We start from the raw sequence: 23,356 nt of genomic DNA on the forward strand, positions 1-23,356 counted from the left end.
ATGTATTATTGAACTTTGTTTCTGTAAATAGTCCCCTTATGTTTGCTTCATCTATAGGTCTTCCAGAGCAGTTTGATTACTAAAGAAGCATGGCTTTATAGAAAGAATCCAAGGCTGGGAATCAGGAGACCTAGATTAGAGTTTTGGCCACTGGCCTGCTGGGTGACCTTGGGCAAGTTGCTTAACCTAGCCTCAGTTTCCTCATTGGTAAAACTGGGGTTAAGATTAATTGTCAGCCCTGTTGGGGACAGAGACTGTATCCGATCTGACAACCTTCTGTCTCAGAGTGTGGTACATAACAGGCACTTAAAAAATTAAAATAACAATAATAGTAAAATCGTGGTGTTTGTTAAGTGCTTACTATGTTCTAGGCGCTGTACTAAGCACTGGGTAGATACAAGAACATCAGGTCCCACATGAGGCTCTCATTCTAAGTAGGAGGGAGTACAGGTATTGAATCCCCATTTGCAGATGAGGGAACTGAGGTACAGAGAAGTTAGGTGATTTGCCCAAGGTCATACAGCAAGCAAGTGGCAGAGCCAGGATTAGACCCAAGTCCTCTAGATCCCAAGCCCGGATTCTCTCCACTAGGCCACACTGATTTTCAAAAAATTCCATAACCCTTATATTACGCAGGCAACAGTTTTTCTCGATCCCATTTTCATGATTGAGCAACCTCCTCTGCTTCATGCTTTGGGGATGAAAGAGAAATCTGGTGAGGAACATTCTACAACCGGGACCCAGAAAAAAAGTACCAATGACCCTTTATCCCAGAAACAATAGGAAAAATGAAGACCTAGGTGCTTTTCTGATCTCCCATTATTTGCATATAGAGCCATCGTGATGAGTTCCTTGGCATACTACTCCACCGGCCTGACCTCTCTTATTTGAATGAGGACCGATAAAAAAGGAGCTTTTAGCAGAAGTTTGACGTAAACAGAAAGTGAGCTTACCCGCGACCTAGCGTTCTGTTTGGCTTCAGCTTGGATCAGTGAAACCAGACCCAAACCTAGAGCAGTACCAGGTTGTCAATCAATCAATCAATTGATCGTATTTAATGAGTACTTACTATGTACGGAGCACTGTACTACGTGCTTGAGAGAGTACGGCAGAATTAGCACATAAGTGGTTAACAAATACCATTATTATTATTTCCCTGCCTGTAATGAGCTTACAGTCTAGAGGGGGAGACAGATCTTAATATAAATAATTTATAATACATAATTTAAAGATCTGTACGTAAGTGCTGTGGAGTTGAGGGTGGAACAAATATAGTTCAACCCCTAACTGGAGAACCTGAGCGCTAATCTGGAATTTGAGTCAGGTCTGGATGAATTCTTTGAATTGGACGATTTATCCAATGCCATCTTTAGAGACTGGCAAAGCAGAGTGCCCAGAGCACTAACGATGGCGGAGGCACCAAGAATACCAGAATGAGAATAATAATAATAATAATGGCATTTATTAAGCACTTACTATGTGCAAAGCACTGTTCTAAGCGCTGGGGAGGTTACAAGGTGAATGGCACTCCTAAATTGAGGCGGGCAAAAGCATCTTCTATTATAATGCATTTCTACCCTGAAATGTACCTGACTCTGTGCATACTCTGGCATTTGAAGTCTACGCAGGCGATTTTGAGCATGGCTGAGGGATTCTCTGGTACTTCGAATCGCAGAAATACTCAGAGAATCTAATTTTACTCTCGCCCACCCCCTCCATCTTCCACCCTCAGACCCCACTGGGAATTCATCCAGGCAGTGGAACAGGTGGGTTTCAAAATGTTTTCCTATGATGGCTCTCTCTTTCCTAATGCTACCTTGACTGGCATTCTTGGGGTTAGGCTGAATTTAGGCTGAGATGTCAGGGTTGAGGGTAGGTGGGAGTCTGGAGATGAGGGATGGAGGGACGGGGGAGAAGAGCAAAGAGACTGGGGATCTTAAGGGGAAAACACCTGCTAATTCAACTACTTTCTACTTCTGGTTATTCCATAAATTTAAGGTGTCAGTCCTTCCTGGCTTTAAACTCCCTTGCCTGGAGCCCAGAGTTTTGTAGGACCCATGAAAGGCTTTTGTGACAAGTTTCCCGACTCATGGGGGCCCCCGGTCTGATGGTTGCCTCTCCCTCATTGACTACCTTTCTGGAAGTCTGCCTCTCCTCATCCAGGTTGTGATGAAATGGATTGGTTTCACCATTCTAAACAGGCTTATGTCATGCCCAAAACATTGAGTTTGAAAACAACCCGTCATTTCAATTAATTCCTTAACTTCTCTGAGCTCACCATGGCCCCCCCAGTCCCTTCCTCCAATCAGCCCATCCTTGTTCTTCCCGCCCAGCACCTCCTCTGCCCCTCTCCATCCAACCCCTCCCATTCCTGCCCATCCCCATTCTTCTTTCCCAGGGTTGTCCCTCATCCCCTCCCCCAACACCCCCCATCATCAGCCCGCTTCTATCCAATCCCTCCCCACCCCTTGTGTTGCCCCCTTGCCCACCTTCTGCCCCAAGAGCCTCAGCCAAGTGGGGCCTGTGAACCCCCTGCTTCATCATGAGAAGGCTTACCTTCATCCTTGACCTGTTCCTGACCCACTCACTGATCCTCCCACTCCCCAAAACTCACTGGGAAAGGGGGAGGAGTTGGCTTCCTTCTTGCTCCCCAATGCCGCTCTCACACCATCCCACCTCCCACATCCGTCTCTTTCCCTTCCTGTGAAGCCCATATCATCTGCCTCTACCACCCACTCCAGTTCCCAGTCATGGTCATCTGATGTCCCGGCCAGGTCCCTCCAGCAACTTTCTGAAGTATTTTGACCCTTTCTCACACATTCTCACGTTCCTCCTCACTTCTCAACTCCTGCTCCACTCTACTTCACCCACTCAATAACTTGGACTGACAAGATCTCATCCCTAATCATTATACAATTTCTACCCTCACCAATTCTGAAATCCTTGTTACTGTACATACATATATATATGTATATATATATATATATATATATACAGATCCTTGTATTACTTGTACATATTTACTATTCTATTTATTTTGTTAATGATGTGCATTCAGCTTTAATTCTATTTGTTCTGATGACTTGACACCTGTACACATGTTTTGTTTTGTTGTCTGTTTCCCCCTTTTAGATTGTGTGCCCGTTGTTGGGTAGGGACAGTCTCTATATGTTTCCAACTTGTACTTCCCAAGCGCTTAATATAGTGCTCTGCACACAGTAAGCGCTCAATCAATCAATCAATCAATCGCATTTATTGAGCGCTTACTGTGTGCAGAGCACTGTACTAAGCGCTTGGGAAGTACAAGTTGGCAACATATAGAGACAGTCCCTACCCAACAGTGGGCTCACAGTCTAAATAAATATGATTGAATGAATGACTGAATGAAATTCATCTATCCAACCATAACCTCCTCATCAGCCTTCTCTCCCACAACCCCTCTCCCTGCAAGTCCATCCTTTTCCCCACAGAGACCTCTGATCTTTTGATCCCCTCCAATTACCAAAAGTAATCATTTGCTCTCCATACCCAAGGTAGCTTTTATATCCTCAACACTGCCCCTTCTCCACCAAACTCAATTCCCTCACTCTCCTGTCCTTCCAATGATCACCCTGGATCACCTCTTTAGTATGCTTCCTCCACTCCTGTGCTCAAGCTATGGAATGCTGCTGGTAGAAATCCAGATACGAGGCTAACCTTATCCATCTCAAATTTATCCAACGGACATTACTCTCCACCCCCTTATAGGCTTATAGAAGTCATATCTCCTCCAAGAGGCTTTCCCTAATTAAACCCTCCTTTCCTTTTCTCCCACTCCCTTCTGCGTCACCCTGATTTGCTTTCTTTATTCACCCCACTCCCACAGCACTTATGTAATATATTTGTAATTTATTTATATTTAATGTCTGTCTCTCCCTCTAGACTGTAAGCTTGTTATGGGCAGGGAGTGTGTCTGTTTACTCTTATATTGTACTCTTCCAAGTGCTTAGTACAGTGCTCTGCACACATTAAGCACTCAATAAATAAGACTAAATGAATGAATCCTCACCTGTTTAAATTCTGGCCTCTTCTCCATCAGACATACCTTTCCATCCTTATTATCAATCAATCAATCAATCGTATTTATTGAGCGCTTACTATGTGCAGAGCACTGTACTAAGCGCTTGGGAAGTATAAATTGGCATCACATAGAGACAGTCCCTACCCAACAGTGGGCTCACAGTCTAAAAGGGGGAGACAGAGAACAGAACCAAACATACCAACAAAATAAAATAAGTAGGATAGAAATGTACAAGTAAAATAAATAAATAGAGTAATAAATATGTACAACCATATATACATATATACAGGTGCTGTGGGGAAGGGAAGGAGGTAAGACGGGGGGGATGGAGAGGGGGACTGCCATACACACTATTCATGTCAGCTGTTTCAAATGTTTAACTCCCTTCTCAAAACCCCTTTTCCCTGCCCTCATCTCCTTCTCCTAGTGACCTAGCTACATACTTATTGATAAAACTGAAATCATCAGACATTATCTCCCTAAAATCTTCCCTACTCCTTTCCAGCCCCTCCCTTCTGCTACGCCCTCCTCAACTCTCCCATCTTTCCCAGCAGTATAGCAGCATCTCTTGAGATTCATTCATTCCATCGTATTTATTGAGCGCTTACTTTGTGCACAGCACTGTACTAAGCGCTTGGGAAGTACAGAGATCTGCCTCCCCTCAAAATCTACCCCTCAACTAGTGCCTCTGACCCTATCCCTTCACACTTTTTCAAAACACTTCCCCCGGATCTGCTATCTTCAACTGTTCACTTTCCAATGGCTTCTTCCCCACTGCTTTTTTTAAAGATGCTCATTTCCCCTACCTAAACCCCCCCCCAAAAAAACTACTTTGACCCCATCATCCCACCCTCCTCCTACCTTTCCTCTCCAAACTCCTGGAGTAAATTGTCTACACCTGCTGCCTCCAAATTCCTCTTAATTCTCTCCTTGACCCCCTCCAACCTTGCTTCCACCCCCTTCATTGCTCGGAAACTACCCTCTCAAAGGTTACAAATGATTAATAATTTAAGATAGAGGGGAGCAGGCTGATGGAGTGCTTTAAAGCCAATAGAAAAGAGTTTCTGTTTGATGAGGAGATGGATGGGCAACCACTGGCAGTTCTTAAGGAGTGGAGAAACAGACTGAATGTTTCTGTGGAAAAATGACTTCCTAATTTCCATAGACAACAGCTTCTACTCCATCCTAAACCTTTTTAACCTCTTAGCGGCTTTTAACAGTGTGGACCACTCCCTTCTCCTTATAACATTATCCTATTTCGGTTTCACTGACACTGTCCTCTCCCAAATGACCATATTTATTCCTGGTTCTCCTGGTACTCCTCCTATCTCTCTGGCTGCTGCTTCTCAGTCTCTTTTGCAAGCTCGTCCTCTGCCTTCCTCCCTTTAATACTGGGAGTCCCTCAAGGCTCAATTCTGAGTCCCCTTTTATTCTCCACCCACTCCCTTGGCAACTCATATGTATATATCTGTAATGTATTTATTTAGTTAGCTAAGTAACTAAATAATTTATATTTAGTTTATTCATATTAATTTAATATAAATTTATATTAATATATTTAATATAAATTCGTATTAATGTCTGTTTCCCCTTCTAGACTGTGAGCTCGTTGTGGGCAGGAATGTGACTTGTTATATTGTAGTCTCCCAGGTGCTTAGTACAGTGTTTTGCACACAGTAAGTGCTCAATAAATGATTGAATGAATTACTTCATTCACTCTCATGGCTTCTATTACCATCTCCATCTCCAGTCCTGACCTCTGTTCTCTGCCTTCTTACAATTCCTCCTCTCTTCAGTACATCCCTATCTGGACGTCCCACCGACACCTCAAACTAAACATGTCTAAAATAGAACTTGTCTTCCCACCCAAACCCTGTCCTTCCCATCACTGGAGACAACACCACTCTCCTCCCTATCTCGCAAGTCCATAATCTTGGCATTATCCTTGACTTTTCTCTAATCTGTCACCAAATCCTGTCGGTTCTACCTCCGTAACATTGCTAGAATGTGACCTTTCCTCTCCACCCAAACTGCTACTAAGTGGAATTAAAGCACTTATATCCCACCTTGAATATTCCATCAGCCTCCTCCCTGACATCCTTGCCTTCTGTCTCTTCTCTACTCCAGTCCCCACTTGACTCTGCTGGACTGGATCACTTTTCTAAAAAAAGTTCAGTCCATCTCTCCCTGCTCCTCAAAAACTCCAGTGGTTGCCCGTCCACCTCCTCATCAAACAAAAACTCCTTACTATTGCCTTTAGAGCACTCCATCAGCTCGGTCCTCTCTATCTTACCTTGCTGATTTCCTATTACACCCCAGTCTGCGCACGTTTTTTCCCCCAATGTCAACTGACTCGCTGTATGTCAGTATCATCTGTCTTGGTGCCAACCCCTCGCCCGTGTCTTCCTTCAGACCTGGAAGTCCCTCCCCTTCATTTAAGTCAGACCACCACATTCCCCACCTTCAAAGCCTTATTTTAAAGTCACATCTCCAAGAGGCCTTCCCTAAGCCCTCATTTCCCCTTACTCCCTCTCCCTTTTGCGTCACCTATGCACCGGGTTGTGAACCTTTTAAGCACTTATTATCCACCCCACTCTCAGACCCACCGCACCTTTGTACATACCTGTAACTTATTTTAATGGCTATCTTCCCCTCTAGACTGTAAACTCCTTATGGACAGGGACTTGTCTACCAACTCTATTGTATTGTACTTTATGTACTTGTAAGTTCTGCACACAATATGCACTCAATAAATCCCATTGAATGATTGATTCCTTTTACATACAACAGAAAGCCTACGATACAAATGTCTACTGGAATCCAAATGCAAGGTGACTAGCTTGGATAATCCAAAAGGATGCAGATCTTAGATAACCAAATTGGACCAACATAAGACAAAAAAACTTACTTTCATTCAGTTATTTGAACCTTTGCTATCTGAACTGGCCTTACATTTAATCACCGATTATGGGACAAATAATTTGCTTTTCAAACCCTAGGAGACCCAAAATGCTTTTGTCACTTTGAAAATTTGTTAAACTGAATTGGGTTTATTAATTTTTTAAAAGTTTGAAAATTCATTTTACAGAATTGGACTTGGTACACTTCAAGGATCACGTGCTAAAACTACTTGGGGATGATCTTAAAAAATGAAAATTGTTCATGAATTATGAAAGACTAGTGTTTGGGGGTTCCTAAGAAAATGGTAGTTTTCCCCTTGAATCTGGAGCTGGGGCCTCCTGAATAATAATAATAATAATAATGATGATGGAATTTGTTAAGCACTTACTATGTGCCAAGCACTGTTCTAAGTGCTAGGGGAGATACAAGGTAATCAGGTTGTCCCATGTAGGGCTCACATTCTTAATCACCATTTTACAGATGAGGGAACCGAGGCCCAGAGAAGTGAAGTGACTTGCCCGAAGGCACACGGGTGACAAATGGCGGAGCTGGGATTTGAATCCATGACCTCCGACTCCAAAGCCCAAGCTCTTACCACTGAGCCACACAGCTTCTCTAGGACTTATTGAGCGCTTAGTAGGTGCAGAGCACTGTACTGTCCAATACAATGGAATAAGCGGGCACGTTCCCCATCCGCAACGCTTTGAGGAGGCAGTTACTTGGCGGCTGGCAATGGGGGAGATGCCCTCATTCATTCATTCAGTCGTATTTATTAATTGCTTACTGTGTGCAGAGCACTGTACTAAGCGCTTGGGAAGTACAGGTTGGCAACATATAGAGACGGTCCCTACCCAACAACGGGCTCACAGTCTATAAGGGGCCGACCCCGGCCTCCTCATCACCTCAGAAGATGGCTGTCCTCCACCCCTACAATCCCCCTGGGGTGGGTGTTCATTCATTCAATCATATTTATTGAGCGCTTACTGTGTGCAGAGCACTGTACTAAGCGCTTGGGAAGTACAGGTTGGCAACATATAGCGATGGTCCCTACCCAACAATGGCTCACAGTCTAGATGGGGCTGACCCCGGCCTTCTCATCGCCTCAGAGAATGGCTGTCCTCCGCCCCCACAATCCCCTGGGGCGGGTGTTCATTCATTCGTTCAATCGCATTTATTCATTCATTCAATGGTTTTTATTGAGTGCTTACTGTGTGCAGAGCACTGTACTAAGCGCTTGGGAAGTACAGGTTGGCAACATCCAGAGACGGTCCCTACCCAACAACGGGCTCACAGTCTAGAAGGGGCCGACTCCGGCCTCCTCGTCGCCTCAGAGTACTGCTGTCCTCTGTCCTCTGCCCCCACAATCCCCCGGGGGCGCGTGTTCATTCATTCATTCAACTGTATTTATTGGGTGCTTACTGTGTGCAGAGCACTGGACTAAGTGCTTGGGAAGTTCAAGTTGGCAACATAGAAAGACGGTCCCTACCCAACAACGGGCTCACAGTCTAGAAGGGGCCGATCCCAGCCTCCTCATCACCTCAGAGGATGGCTGTCCTCCGCCCCCACAATCCCCCAGGGGCGGGTGTTCATTCATTCATTCAATCGTATTTATTCAGTCATTCAATCGTATTAATAATAATAATAATAATGATGGCATTTATTAAGCGCTTACTATGTGCAAAGCACTGTTCTAAGCGCTGGGGGGATACAAGGTGATCAGGTTGTCCCACGGGGGCTCACAGTCAACCCCCATTTTACAGATGAGGTAACAGGCACAGAGAAGTGACTTGCCCAAGGTCACACGGCTGACAACTGGCGGAGCCGGGATTGGAACCCATGACCACTGACTCCAAAGCCCGTGCTCTTTCCACTGAGCCACGCTGCTTCTCCGAGCGCTTACTGTGTGCAGAGCACTGTACTAAGCGCTTGTGAAGTACAAGTTGGCAACATCTAGAGACGGGCATTCATTCATTCCTATTTATTGAGCGCTTGCTGTGTGCGGAGCACTGTACTAAGCGCTTGGGAAGTACAGGTTGGCAACATCTAGAGACGGGCATTCATTCATTCCCATTTATTGAGCGCTTGCTGTGTGCGGAGCACTGGACTAAGCGCTTGGGAAGTACAGGTTGGCAACATCTAGAGACGGGCATTCATTCATTCCTATTTATTGAGCGCTTGCTGTGTGCAGAGCACTGTACTAAGCGCTTGGGGAGTACAGGTTGGCAACATCTAGAGACGGGCATTCATTCATTCCTATTTATTGAGCGCTTGCTGTGTGCAGAGCACTGTACTAAGCGCTTGGGAAGTACAAGTTGGCAACATCTAGAGACGGGCATTCATTCATTCCTATTTATTGAGCGCTTGCTGTGTGCAGAGCACTGTACTAAGCGCTTGGGGAGTACAGGTTGGCAACATCTAGGGGCGGTCCCTCCCCAACAGTGGGCTCACAGTCTAGAAGGGGCCAACTCCGGCCTCCTCATCGCCCCAGAGGATGGCTGTCCTCCGCCCCCACAATTCCCCGGGGCCGGGTGTTCATTCATTCATTCAATCGTATTTATAATAATAATAATAATGACGGCATTTATTAAGCGCTTACTATGTGCAAAGCACTGTTCTAAGCGCTGGGAGGATACAAGGTGATCAGGTTGTCCCACGGGGGGCTCACAGTCAATCCCCATTTTACAGATGAGGTAACTGAGGCGCAGGGAAGTGACTTGCCCAAAGCCACACGGCTGACAATTGGTGGAGCCGGGATTGGAACCCATGCCCACTGACTCCAAAGCCCGTGCTCTTTCCACTGGGCCATGCTGTTTCCTCTATTATTGAGCGCTTACTGTGTGCAGAGCACTGTACTAAGCACTTGGGAAGTACAGGGTGGCAACATCTAGAGATGGGCACTCATTCATTCCTATTTATTGAGCGCTTACTGTGTGCGGAGCACTGTACTAAGCGCTTGGGAAGTACAAGTTGGCAACATCTAGAGACGGGCATTCATTCATTCCTATTTATTGAGCGCTTGCTGTGTGCGGAGCACTGTACTAAGCGCTTGGGAAGTACAGGTTGGCAGCATCTAGGGACGGTCCCTACCCAACAGTGGGCTCGCTGCCTAGAAGGGGCCGCCTCCGGCCTCCTCATCGCCTCAGAGGATGGCTGTCCTCTGCCCCCACAATCCCCCGGGGCCGGGTGTTCATTCATTCATTCAATCGTATTTATTCAGTCATTCAATCGTATTTATAATAATAATAATAGTAAAAATGGCATTTATTAAGCGCTTACTATGTGCAAAGCACTATTCTAAGCACTGGGAGGATACAAGGTGATCAGGTTGTCCCACGGGGGGCTCACAGACAATCCCCATTTTACAGATGAGGTAACTGAGGCGCAGAGAAGTGACCTGCCCAAGGTCACACGGCTGACAACTGGCAGAGCCGGGATTGGAACCCATGACCACTGACTCCAAAGCCCGTGCTCTTTCCACTGGGCCACGCTGTTTCCTCTATTATTGAGCGCTTACTGTGTGCAGAGCACTGTACTGAGCGCTTGGGAAGTACAGGTTGGCAACATCTAGAGATGGGCATTCATTCATTCCTATTTATTGAGCGCTTGCTGTGTGCGGAGCACTGTACTAAGCGCTTGTGAAGTACAAGTTGGCAACATCTAGAGACGGGCATTCATTCATTCCTATTTATTGAGCGCTTGCTGTGTGCAGAGCACTGTACTAAGCGCTTGGGAAGTACAGGTTGGCAACATCTAGGGAGGGTCCCTACCCAACAGTGGGCTCGCAGTCTAGAAGGGGCCGCCTCCGGCCTCCTCATCGCCTCAGAGGATGGCTGTCCTCCGCCCCCACAATCCCCCGGGGGGCGTGTGTTCATTCATTCATTCAATCGTATTTATAATAATAATAATAATGACGGCATTTATTAAGCGCTTACTATGTGCAAAGCACTGTTCTAAGCGCTGGGAGGATACAAGGTGATCAGGTTGTCCCACGGGGGGCTCACAGTCAATCCCCATTTTACAGATGAAGTAACTGAGGCGCAGAGAAGTGACTTGCCCAAAGCCACACGGCCGACAATTGGTGGAGCCAGGATTGGAACCCATGACCACTGACTCCAAAGCCCGTGCTCTTGCCACTGGGCCATGCTGTTTCCTCTATTATTGAGCGCTTCCTGTGTGCAGAGCACTGTACTAAGCGCTTGGGAAGTACAGGTTGGCAACATCTAGAGACGGGCATTCATTCATTCCTATTTATTGAGCGCTTGCTGTGTGCAGAGCACTGTACTAAGCGCTTGGGAAGTACAAGCTGGCAACACCTAGAGACGGGCATTCATTCATTCCTATTTATTGAGCGCTTGCTGTGTGCGGAGCACTGTACTAAGCGCTTGGGAAGTACAGGTTGGCAACATCTAGAGACGGGCATTCATTCATTCCTATTTATTGAGCGCTTGCTGTGTGCGGAGCACTGTACTAAGCGCTTGGGAAGTACAGGTTGGCAACATCTAGGGAGGGTCCCTACCCAACAGTGGGCTCGCAGTCTAGAAGGGGCCGCCTCCGGCCTCCTCATCGCCTCAGAGGATGGCTGTCCTCCGCCCCCACAATCCCCCGGGGGGCGTGTGTTCATTCATTCATTCAATCGTATTTATAATAATAATAATAATAATGACGGCATTTATTAAGCGCTTACTATGTGCAAAGCACTGTTCTAAGCGCTGGGAGGATACAAGGTGATCAGGTTGTCCCACGGGGGGCTCACAGTCAATCCCCATTTTACAGATGAAGTAACTGAGGCGCAGAGAAGTGACTTGCCCAAAGCCACACGGCCGACAATTGGTGGAGCCAGGATTGGAACCCATGACCACTGACTCCAAAGCCCGTGCTCTTGCCACTGGGCCATGCTGTTTCCTCTATTATTGAGCGCTTCCTGTGTGCAGAGCACTGTACTAAGCGCTTGGGAAGTACAGGTTGGCAACATCTAGAGACGGGCATTCATTCATTCCTATTTATTGAGCGCTTGCTGTGTGCAGAGCACTGTACTAAGCGCTTGGGAAGTACAAGCTGGCAACACCTAGAGACGGGCATTCATTCATTCCTATTTATTGAGCGCTTGCTGTGTGCGGAGCACTGTACTAAGCGCTTGGGAAGTACAGGTTGGCAACATCTAGAGACGGGCATTCATTCATTCCTATTTATTGAGCGCTTGCTGTGTGCGGAGCACTGTACTAAGCGCTTGGGAAGTACAGGTTGGCAACATCTAGGGAGGGTCCCTACCCAACAGTGGGCTCGCAGTCTAGAAGGGGCCGCCTCCGGCCTCCTCATCGCCTCAGAGGATGGCTGTCCTCCGCCCCCACAATCCCCCGGGGGGCGTGTGTTCATTCATTCATTCAATCGTATTTATAATAATAATAATAATGACGGCATTTATTAAGCGCTTACTATGTGCAAAGCACTGTTCTAAGCGCTGGGAGGATACAAGGTGATCAGGTTGTCCCACGGGGGGCTCACAGTCAATCCCCATTTTACAGATGAAGTAACTGAGGCGCAGAGAAGTGACTTGCCCAAAGCCACACGGCCGACAATTGGTGGAGCCAGGATTGGAACCCATGACCACTGACTCCAAAGCCCGTGCTCTTGCCACTGGGCCATGCTGTTTCCTCTATTATTGAGTGCTTCCTGTGTGCAGAGCACTGTACTAAGCGCTTGGGAAGTACAGGTTGGCAACATCTAGAGACGGGCATTCATTCATTCCTATTTATTGAGCGCTTGCTGTGTGCGGAGCACTGTACTAAGCGCTTGGGAAGTACAGGTTGGCAACATCTAGAGACGGGCATTCATTCATTCCTATTTATTGAGCGCTTGCTGTGTGCGGAGCACTGTACTAAGCGCTTGGGAAGTACAGGTTGGCAACATCTAGGGAGGGTCCCTACCCAACAGTGGGCTCACAGTCCAGAAGAGGCCGCCTCCGGCCTCCTCATCGCCTCAGAGGATGGCTGTCCTCCGCCCCCACAATCCCCCGGGGGCGGGTGTTCATTCATTCATTCATTCAATCGTATTTATTCAGTCATTCAGTCGTATTTATAATAATAATAATAATAACAGTAATGATGGCATTTATTAAGCGCTTACTATGTGCAAAGCACTGTTCTAAGCGCTGGGAGGCTACAAGGTGATCAGGTTGTCCCACGGGGGGCTCACAGACAATCCCCATTTTACAGATGAGGTAACTGAGGCGCAGGGAAGTGACTTGCCCAAGGTCACACGGCTGACAACTGGCGGAGCCGGGATTGGAACCCATGACCACTGACTCCAAAGCCCGGGCTCTTTCCACTGAGCCACGCTGCTTCTCCGAGCGCTTACTGTGTGCAGAGCACTGTACTAAGCGCTTGGGAAGTACAAGTTGGCAACATCTAGAGACGGGCATTCATTCATTCCTATTTATTGAGCGCTTGCTGTGTGCAGAGCACTGTACTAAGCGCTTGGGAAGTACAGGTTGGCAACACCTAGAGACGGGCATTCATTCATTCCTATTTATTGAGCGCTTGCTGTGTGCGGAGCACTGTACTAAGCGCTTGGGAAGTACAGGTTGGCAACACCTAGAGACGGGCATTCATTCATTCCTATTTATTGAGCGCTTGCTGTGTGCGGAGCACTGTACTAAGCGCTTGGGAAGTACAGGTTGGCAACACCTAGAGACGGGCATTCATTCATTCCTATTTATTGAGCGCTTGCTGTGTGCGGAGCACTGTACTAAGCGCTTGGGAAGTTCAGGTTGGCAGCATCTAGGGAGGGTCCCTACCCAACAGTGCGCTCGCAGGCTAGAAGGGGCCGCCTCCGGCCTTCTCATCGCCTCAGAGGATGGCTGTCCTCCGCCCCCACAATCCCCCGGGGGCGGGTGTTCCCTCAGGGCCCGCGCGGGCGCTCGCCTGCGTCCTCGTCCCTTACCCTCCCACCCACTCCTGAACTTTATCACCCAGCGGAACCGGAGGAGGGGGATTTCTCCGGGGCGGCGTCCCCCCCCCCCGATGGGGCGGGAGGGGGCGCGGACAACCGGCCCCGCCGCCGCCGCCACGGCGAGCGAAAAGGCCGCCGAGGGGGCGTCGGCGGGGGCGGGCGCGAGGGGCGGGGCTCGGAACGCGCGTGCGCGGGGGTGACGTCACGGCAGGAATTCCCCCCCCGGCCGTCGGGGGTTACCCCCGTCGGAGCCGTCCCCCTGGCCGGCCCCGCCCCCTCCGCCCGTCCTGCGCCGAGCGGCCGCCGGGCGGGCGAAGGAGAAAAGAGGGAGGAGGAGGAGGAAGCGGGGAAGGAGAGGGGGGAGCGGGGCTGCAGAGCGGACGGTCCGACTGCCTCCGACCGAGCCGAGCCGCCGAGCCGAGCCGCCGCCCAGCGGGACCATGGCCACCGGTGAGTCGCCTCAGCGGGAGCAGAGCGGGCGCCGGCCGTTGGGGCGCCCCTCGGGGGGGACGGCGCCGAGGACCCGGCTGGGAGACGAGAGTTTCCCCGGGGAAACACTCGAGTCGCGCAGGGAAGTTTCCCCCGCGAGCCGTGACCTTTCCCGCCCCCCGCAGCCCAGCCCGGACTCCTGGCAGCGCCCCGGGGGCCCGCACCCCGTCACCGCCGGGAACAGGGCCCCGGGGGACCCCCAAAAACAGCTTCGGGAAAGTCACTTCTACGGGACTCAGTCCCCCGTCGTCCCCCCCCCCCCCCCAACCATCTTTCGGCAAGTCACTTCTCTGGGCCTCAGTTGGGTCCCCCCAAAACCATCTTTGGGTAAGTCACTTCTCTGGGCCTCAGTTGCCCCCCCCCCCCCCCCCCAGCCATCTTTGGGCAAGTCACTGCTCTGGGCCTCAGTTGGGTCCCCTCCAAACCATCTTTGGGTAAGTCACTTCTCTGGGCCTCAGTTGCCCCCCCCCCCCAACCATCTTTGGGTAAGTCACTTCTCTGGGCCTCAGTTGGGTCCCCCCCCAAACCATCTTCGGGCAAATCACTTCTCTGGGCCTCAGTTGGGTCCCCCCCCAAACCATCTTCGGGCAAGTCACTTCTCTGGGCCTCAGATGCCCCCCCCCCCCCCCCCCCCGCCAAACCATCTTCGGGCAAATCCAAAACCATCTTTGGTCGAGTCACTTCTCTGGACCTCAGTGTCCCCCCCCCCCCAACCATCTTTGGGCAAGTCACTTCTCTGGGCCTCAGTTGGGTCCCCCCAAAACCATTTTCGGGCAAATTACTTCTCTGGGCCTCAGTTGGGTCCCCCCCAAACCATCTTCGGGCAAGTCACTTCTCCAGGCCTCAGTTAGGCCCCCCCCCCCCCCAAAACCATCTCTGGGCAAGTCACTTATCTGGGCCTCAATTGCCCCCCCCCCCCAACCATCTTTGGATAAGTCACGTCTCTGAGCCTCAGTTGCCCCCCCCCCCCCAAACCATCTTCGGGCAAGTCACTTCTCTGGGCCTCAGTTGGGTCCCCCCAAAACTCTTTGGGCAAATCACTTCCCTGGGCCTCAGATGCCCCCCACCCAAAACCATCTTTGGGCAAGTAATGTCTCTGAGCCTCAGTTGCCCCCCCGCCAAAACCATCTTTAGTCAAGTCACTTCTCTGGGCCTCAGTTACCGCCCCCCCCCCCCCCCCCAAACCATCTTTGGGCAAGTCACTTCTCTGGGCCTCAGTTCCCTCATCTGGAAAATGGGGTTGAAGACTGTGAGCCCCGCATGGGACAACCTGCTCAACTTGTATACTCCCCAGCACTTAGAACAGTGTTTGGCACATAGTAAGCGCTTAACAAATGCCATGATTCATGGACTCAATCGCATTTATTGAGCGCTTTCTATGTGCAGTGCACTGTACTAAGCGCTTGGGAAGTACAAGTCGGCAACAGAGAGACGGTCCCTACCCAGCAACGGGCTCACAGTCTAGAAGGGAGAGACAGACAACAAAGCAAGCAGACAGGTGTCATTATTATTATTTTTATCTCCACAAGACTCCCCGGCCCCCTTTCCTGAGAAGGCGATTTCAATAATTGTATCGATTTATACTGATGCCTGTTTATTTGTATTGTTACCCACGCTCCCCCCCCCTTGCCCCCCCGCGCTGAGCTTACTGCGAACAGGGATTGTCACTCTTTACTGCTCTATTGTGCTTTCTATAATAATAATAATAAATGTTGGTATTTGTTAAGCACTTACTGTGTGCCAAACACTGTTCTAATAATAATGATGATAATAATAATAATGGTATTGGTTAAGCGCTTACTGTGTGCCAAGCACTGTTCTAAGCGCTGGGGTAGATACAAGGTAATCAGGTTGTCCCACGTGGGGCTCACTGTCTTCATCCCCATTTTACAGATGAGGGAACTGAGGCACAGAGAAATTAAGTGATTTGCCCACAGATAAATTACGTGATTTGCCCAAAGTCACACAGCTGACAAGTGGCAGAGCCGGAATTAGAATCCACGACCTCTGACTCCCAAGCCCGGGCTCTTTCCATTAAGCCATGCAAGCGCTTAGCATAGCGCTCTGCACCAGTAAACGCTTATTAAATACGATTGCAGTTAAGCGCTTAGTACAGTGCTCTGCACATAGTAAGCGCTCAATAAATACGATTGATGATGAATGCGTGGAGCGGGAGGAAGAGGAAGGTTGTTGGGTGAATCCGAATTGCCTTCCGTGCAGGCCCAGGGTTTGGGCTATTAGATGTGAAATGGAGAGAGGAATTCATCGGGGTAAATTCATTCAGTCAGTCAGTCGTATGGTGTGCCAAGCACTGTGCTGAGCTCTTGGGAAGGTACAAACGTAACAATAAATAGTCGCATCCCCTGCCCGCAACGAGCACCGCCCTTCCCGTTAAAGGGATTTTGGGGTGCCAGTGGAAGGGCTGAGATCATGCTTGGAGACCCTGCCCCTTTACTTGGCAATTTTGGACAAAACCTGTTCCATAGGAAGCTTCAGGTACAGTGCCTGGCACATAGTAAGGGCTTGACAAATACCATAGTTATTAGCAATTATTATTATTATTATTGTTCAGGGATGGCCCTGGGCCAGCCCTGCTGGTCCACCGTGACTCATGGCTTCCCCTCCACAGGCTGTCAAATTTACACTCTGATTTGAAGGAAGCTTTAAACTTTGTCGGTGCCCCCCACCACCCCCAAATTTCCCGATTCCAATTGGGAAAACAGAATGAATAGCACTTCTAAATGACCCTAAATGGGTTTTTGCCGTGGATCAGTGTTTTGGCTGCAGGGGAATCAACGTTTTGGCAGAGAAGAGGAAGTAGGGAGGAGAAAGGATTCCATCTCTCGATGTCGAATCGGACAATGTCACTGCAACATTGCAGCCTGAAAAGGAAGTCGGTGTTCTTTTCATGACATTTGGCTCTCGGGTCTTTTTAAATGCGGTTTTCGTGAATCCGAGAAACAGTACAAGCCTACTTAAACTTTCCCTTTGCCCTCACAGTAATCCCAAGTGTCAAAATATCTAAATTAGTAATCCGAGCAAAGCAAAATTGGTTGTTTGTCAGATCTTTAGCCTCCAGTCTGCTGACCACAGAAAATAACTTCAGGTATTGATCAATCTAAGTTTTATTATTCTGAAAAGGAATTTAAGTTTGACCATTTGAAAATTGTCCTCCATAGATTTTTAGGGGCAGAACAAAATGCAACACTTTTATTCAGTCTTCGTTTAAATTGGGTTTTTAAAATAAACAGAACAACACAAATGTTTCTTTAGTGGGTCTGCAGTCTTTTGTAGGGACGTTCCAAATGTAATGAAATGAAAGAATCACAACACCCAAATGTAACTGATTAAAAATGAAAAATTAGATATCCTTACTGTGGGGCAAATATTTAATGAATTAATATTCTAATGCTTGGATTTTTGAATATTGGAATTATTTAAGAAAGAGGAAAACTTTTGTTTTCCTCTGAAGGGGCTTTCAGACTAGATCATTGAAAAATTTTACATTAAACTGTGTTTCTGTAATGGTTTAATTATCTTAAATGAACCATTGAGGAATAAAGCTATTCTAAGAGGGGGGGAAAAAGTTTAAATTGTGACATGGAAAATAAATTTGACCCAGTGAGTCAGGCTTTTATGAGGTTATGGGGACTTGAGAACTGTTTGAAACGATAATCAGTGGAGGAAGATCTACGTTGGTAGTGTATGTGATTTTACTATTTTGCAGTTGGTTTCATTTTCAGCATGTTTTTGACAATGATAAGTGTTGCTATATTTGGTTTATTTGAGTTTGATGGTATTTAAGATTTTACACAGAGTGATAAATCAAATAACAATTTTGAGTCAGGTATACAATATCTCATATTGACATTAGTACAGAGTAATAAATTGGTTTTCATATTTGATAATTCAGCACTTTTTTATCTTTTATAACTTTAACATGTACCTGTCAACAAAGGGATGGAAGGAGAAAGGACCAGGGAAATATACAAGTAATTCCAGATTTGTATGCAATTAAGTAATTCCAGGGTTTGTTTGGTAATTTATTGCCAGAGTAAATATTTAAGATGCTCCCTTCTGGGATCCATCTCAATGGGCTCCTTGATACTCCATTTTCTAATTGTTGATTTGGGATTTCATAGAATATGTGGAAAAATGTTCCCAAGGCTGTCTAAACTTTCTATGGTAAACCAGTGTGTGTTTTTGTTCAACAAAATGTTAGCAAACTAGGTCCTTTCTATTGGATATAAAAGCATCTCTGAGGCCTTGATTTCATTTTTTGTTTAAATTCAGAATAGAGATCAAAATTAATTTGGGTCCAGAAATGTCTGTTGCCCATTCCTTGACCCATTATTTTCTGAAAATTAGTAACTGAAAACGATTAGTTTTTATTAGGGAAGTTGTCACTTCCCTCTATTCTTATATTTTCTTCTAATTATAATCCTTAAATGTTGCATGATGATTAACAGGAAGTATGTGAGGAAATTATTCCTGTAACTGTTTAACTACTAGGACTAGTTTTCTAAAGTATTTCAAGGAAGTTAAGGGTTTCCTATTTTAAAAAGGTAAAACGTGGATCATCTTAAGGTGCATAAATCAGTAAAGCATATTTGATTAAGGAACTCGGATGCCAGTCTAGCACTTCTACAAAAATCAGTTAACCTTCCATTTATGTTCTTATGTATGTCACTGTCTTCTATACTTGTCTGAATAGGCAGTCGTATAGGTTTTTTGCTTTCTTAGAAAAATGATTAATGCTTTACTTTGAAGCATGTCATGAAAAAGAGACAGTGTTAACTGAGTGGATTTGGTGAAATATGTACTAGAGGGAGGTGGGGGCGAGGGGTGGGGGGGAGATGATAGATCCATCCCTTTCCAAGAGGAGTGGAGATTCAAGTCAGCATTCACTAAATTATATCCATATGTCTTGAGGGAATAGGGTACATGTGTTTTGGATTTCTCCTGTGCGTACAGGGAGAAAGGAATGGAGAACATGTGAGGTTAAAGCTCCACTGTGTATCTGACTTCTCTTTAGCATCCTACTTCTCCAGGCTCAGGGGGCTTATAGCCTCACCTTCCATGTTACTTCACTGCATTTCTGTGGTTTCCTCACTGTAGAGCTTGGATTCTGGGCTGGAACAAAACCCAGGCAATTTTTACCTAGAAGTGATACCTTCTTGGACCTGATTGCACTAGGAGTTCTTGGAAAAGGCTTAATTTTATAGAATGTCACCTGTCAAACATTTTACTGCTACTGTTCTGCCTGCTCATTATATTTAGCCATTTTAGGACATTACCTGTGCTGCCTTTAAGCCAGTGGTGTCTTTATTTGTGCCAACCCTAATTTATGTTCTGAACAATTCATTTTTGTTGAACCGTACCTAGCTGTTAATAGTCATTTTTGACAACATCATTAGTACATGTTGTTTGTTGTGTGGGTGCAGTACAGTAATGCAACTGCTGCTAGTAACAAGTCATTACTGCTGTAGATATTCTTCTGGTTAAAGCATTGGTTTTATTTCATCTTATCAAATTTTTGTATCTGTATTATTGTTCATATTTTGGGATTGCCTATACTGAATATTTCTTCGTAAGCCACATTTTGGTGGGGTTTTTTTGCTTTAGTGTTGAGATGACATGCGTATGACAGTGTGTTTAATGGGTTCTGTACAAAATTCAGAGGACAAGAATTTGGAGTAGAGTATTCTTTCAGATTAGTCTATAGCTAGGAAAGTTGTTTTTTTTTAATAAACATTAGGGATGTCGTAGCGATTCTTTCCCTCCCATTTCCATTAGAGTTCCCTTACCACCATTCTAAGGATGGATGTTTTCAGTGTTGAATATTTTTAATGAGAAAATCACATAAGCACTGTAGTTATCAGAGGGAAAATACTTGATGCCAAGAAATGATAATTATTATTCTGGTAAAATGATTCACTCTGGAGAGAGGGAGACCAGGACATAAGTAGGACAGATTTGAAAACAGTATTTTTTTTTAAATCAACAGTGTTGTCAGTGGAGTCCAATGAAGAAAGTTTGATTACTTTTAAGAGTGGTTCCTGTAGTGAATGGCTAGCCTACAGAGATAGGAGAGCTGAAACATATGCGGTTTTATTTGCAGATGGTTCACTTGACTTAATGGGAAATAGTGCCCATAAGGGCATCATGAAACGGGGAGAATATGGCTCAGTGGAAAGAGCCCAGGCTTGGGAGTCAGAGGTCATGGGTTCTAATCCTGACTCCGCCACTTGTCAGTTGTGTGACTTTGGGCAAGGCACTTCACTTCTCTGTGCCTCAGTTCCTTCATCTGTCAAATGGGGATGAAGACTGTGAGCCCCATGTGGGACAACCTGATCACCTTGTATCTCCCCCGCGCTTAGAACAGTGCTTCACACGTAGTAAGCGCTTAACAAATGCCATCATTTTTATTAATATATGGAATATAAAGCTCTTAGCACTGATATCCTAACAGAATTCTGGAAAGTCTTTAACCTCATATTTTTACTCACAATCCCCTACTTCCCCCCACCCCCCTCACCCCCTGCTCTCACAGTCACCATTAGGGTTGTGGGAGGTGGGAAGACTTGAAATGAGGTCCTGACAACCTGGTTTCCAACAAACAGAATATGGTCCGTCCATCCATGTAGCTGAGATGACTCGGTCCCTTCTAAGACATTCCTTTAATGGGCTAAAGACATACTGAAATGTTGTTATATTTAACTAACTCATCTAGATTACCTTTTCACTTTTTTTCTTCAATTTTAATCTCATTCTGTTATTGATGTCATTAGATGTCATTCCCACAGAAACCTTTAATAAGTAATGGACTGAATTTTAGTTGACCTTTTGTTCAACCACAAAAATTCTTTTAACATTAACAGTATATTAGGAGTCAGCTTTTATTGGTAAATGGGGAAAACTGTGCTTTTTAAATAATTCATCTTAAGCACTCAGTGTTTAATTGAAGCAAGCTTGTTCTTAGGCTGTTTTGTTCATTTCACTAAAACAAATATTGGATTTTAACCACAGTTACTATCCACAGTAATTTGAATATGAAAGCCATGTTAGTTGGAAATTCCAGGGACTGGAAAAATTGGACTAAAAAATATAAATTACCCGAAGTATGTACCCTGCTAATTTTAAACAATAATCAAGTATCTGTGAGTTAAGATGCTCATCAGAAGTTGCTTTGATCTGAGAATTGTTATTCTCTGGGAAAGCACTTGGAGCTGTTTAGGCGATAACACTATATAAAGCCAAGCTATTATAATTAACATGTATATAATAGAAACAAAAAATATGTCAACATAAAGGAATTATAAATTAGTCATTCAGTTACTTTATTTGTGCTTTAATGATCAGTAAATAATATTTGTAAGTGGCTGCACAGGTAGTTTATTAAAGTGTTGAATACTTTAAGCAAGCTAGAGAGTGGACTATTTACTATATTATGAAATACTTATGATATGTGTGAGTAGCATAATGTGAAATGTATAGAACCCCTATTTAGTTCAATTTCAGTCCAATATTTGATACCCCTCATCCCAATTTTAACCCACCTCATCTTTATCTTGTGGAACAAAGTAGAGTTTGTTTTGTTCTATTCTTTAGTCAACCAAAAACTCAAGTTAATTATGTATTGTTTCTGCTGTGCAAACCAGCAGAGAACAATACATGCAGGAGAGGTGGGTACAGAATTTTCTGTTTCCTCTCACTAAAAACTACTTTAGAAAGTCACACAAGCAGGAAGGTACCACACATTTAAGAAGACACCCACCACCCACTCCCACACCCTTCACTCTTCCCTTCCACTGGAAATGTACCTACAGATGCATAGGGAAACATTTCCATAAATATACGCACCGACACACCTATAGTAATGCATAAACGAACTGAGTCACAGATCCATATAACTATCTAAATTAAGAATGTTTATAATTTGACAAGTTTTTTTTAAAGAAAAGAGTGATCTAAGACCTCAGTTTTCCATTGACTTAGTGACTCATATACTGCGTATGCTTTGGGTTTTTTTGTGTTGGTTTTTTTTTTTTTTCAAAAAATGAAAATGCAATTACTGTGTTATGAAGCTTTATTGTACGTAGTACTCCAGTGTATTCCCACCAAAGTTCGGTCCCATGGTTTCAGGTCACATCTCCCCTGCCATCCTCTTGCTTCCATTTCCTTGTCCATCCTCCGAGGCGGTAGCTCCAGCAGGGGAGGTCCCTGGAAGCCGGACCCACTCTCTCATGGCAACAGGGCAGGAGAGATGAGCCTGGTAGACCTCTCCTCCCACTCAACCTACTTTTTAAAATAGTAAAAGTATCCTTTAGTTGACGTCAGTGTGATAAATTGCCAAACCTAGGAATCCAAACGCTGCTCAAGAGCTAACCTTTTGAAATCCCTCCCCCTCCTTAAGGCTTTCACTGATCCATTTTACTTCCCTCCAGGTCATATCCAATTTACACTTGAGAACTATTACACTACCTGCACACCTCTGCGCTCACTCCCACCCATAGCACTCTCCTTGGACGTATTGACTTGCATGCTCTACTATTAAATACTTCCATATATCCATCTTTCCATTCTTTTCTTCCTCCTATCTGTAGTTTGCTTTGTGTCCATCTCTCCCAAAGGATTGTAAACTCCTCAAGGGCAGGAATTATGTCTGGTACCTCTATCCTACCCACCCAAGTGATTAGTAGAAGAGTGCTGGGCACGCAGTAGGCACTCAATAACTACTATTGATGCAGTGAATGTTACTATTGCATATTTTTAGAGCTGGGGTTCTTCAGTCGGGTCTTGCTGAATTCAAGATCTGAATATGAACACAAAGTGGCTCCCTCCGCAGAGATACTCCTTGGTGACTGCAGCAGCTTTGGGAATGTTTATACTGTTTAAATTGTGTAGGTAAGGGATTTTAGAATATTTTCGTTTGGCGTAATAATAATAATAATGATG

The 23,356-nt window shown here is 45.9% G+C and overlaps 1 protein-coding gene across 2 annotated transcripts in view; it reads left to right on the forward strand.

Annotated features, from left to right (window-relative positions):
- Positions 1 to 14,265: 14,265 nt before the first annotated feature.
- Positions 14,266 to 23,356, forward strand: part of REL (REL proto-oncogene, NF-kB subunit) — a 46,425-nt gene continuing 37,334 nt past the window's right edge. The window contains exon 1 of one of the 2 annotated variants that reach the window (XM_038751475.1): positions 14,266 to 14,359. In XM_038751475.1, coding sequence (XP_038607403.1) covers positions 14,350 to 14,359 — 10 coding nt within the window. In that variant the 5' untranslated portion in view covers positions 14,266 to 14,349. Of the gene's footprint in view, positions 14,360 to 17,455; positions 17,505 to 23,356 lie in introns of those variants that run through there. The other variant, XM_038751477.1, reaches the window with a different exon arrangement.

Source organism: Tachyglossus aculeatus, chromosome 9 (genome assembly GCF_015852505.1).
Source record: "Tachyglossus aculeatus isolate mTacAcu1 chromosome 9, mTacAcu1.pri, whole genome shotgun sequence".
NCBI classification, from domain to species: domain Eukaryota; kingdom Metazoa; phylum Chordata; class Mammalia; order Monotremata; family Tachyglossidae; genus Tachyglossus; species Tachyglossus aculeatus.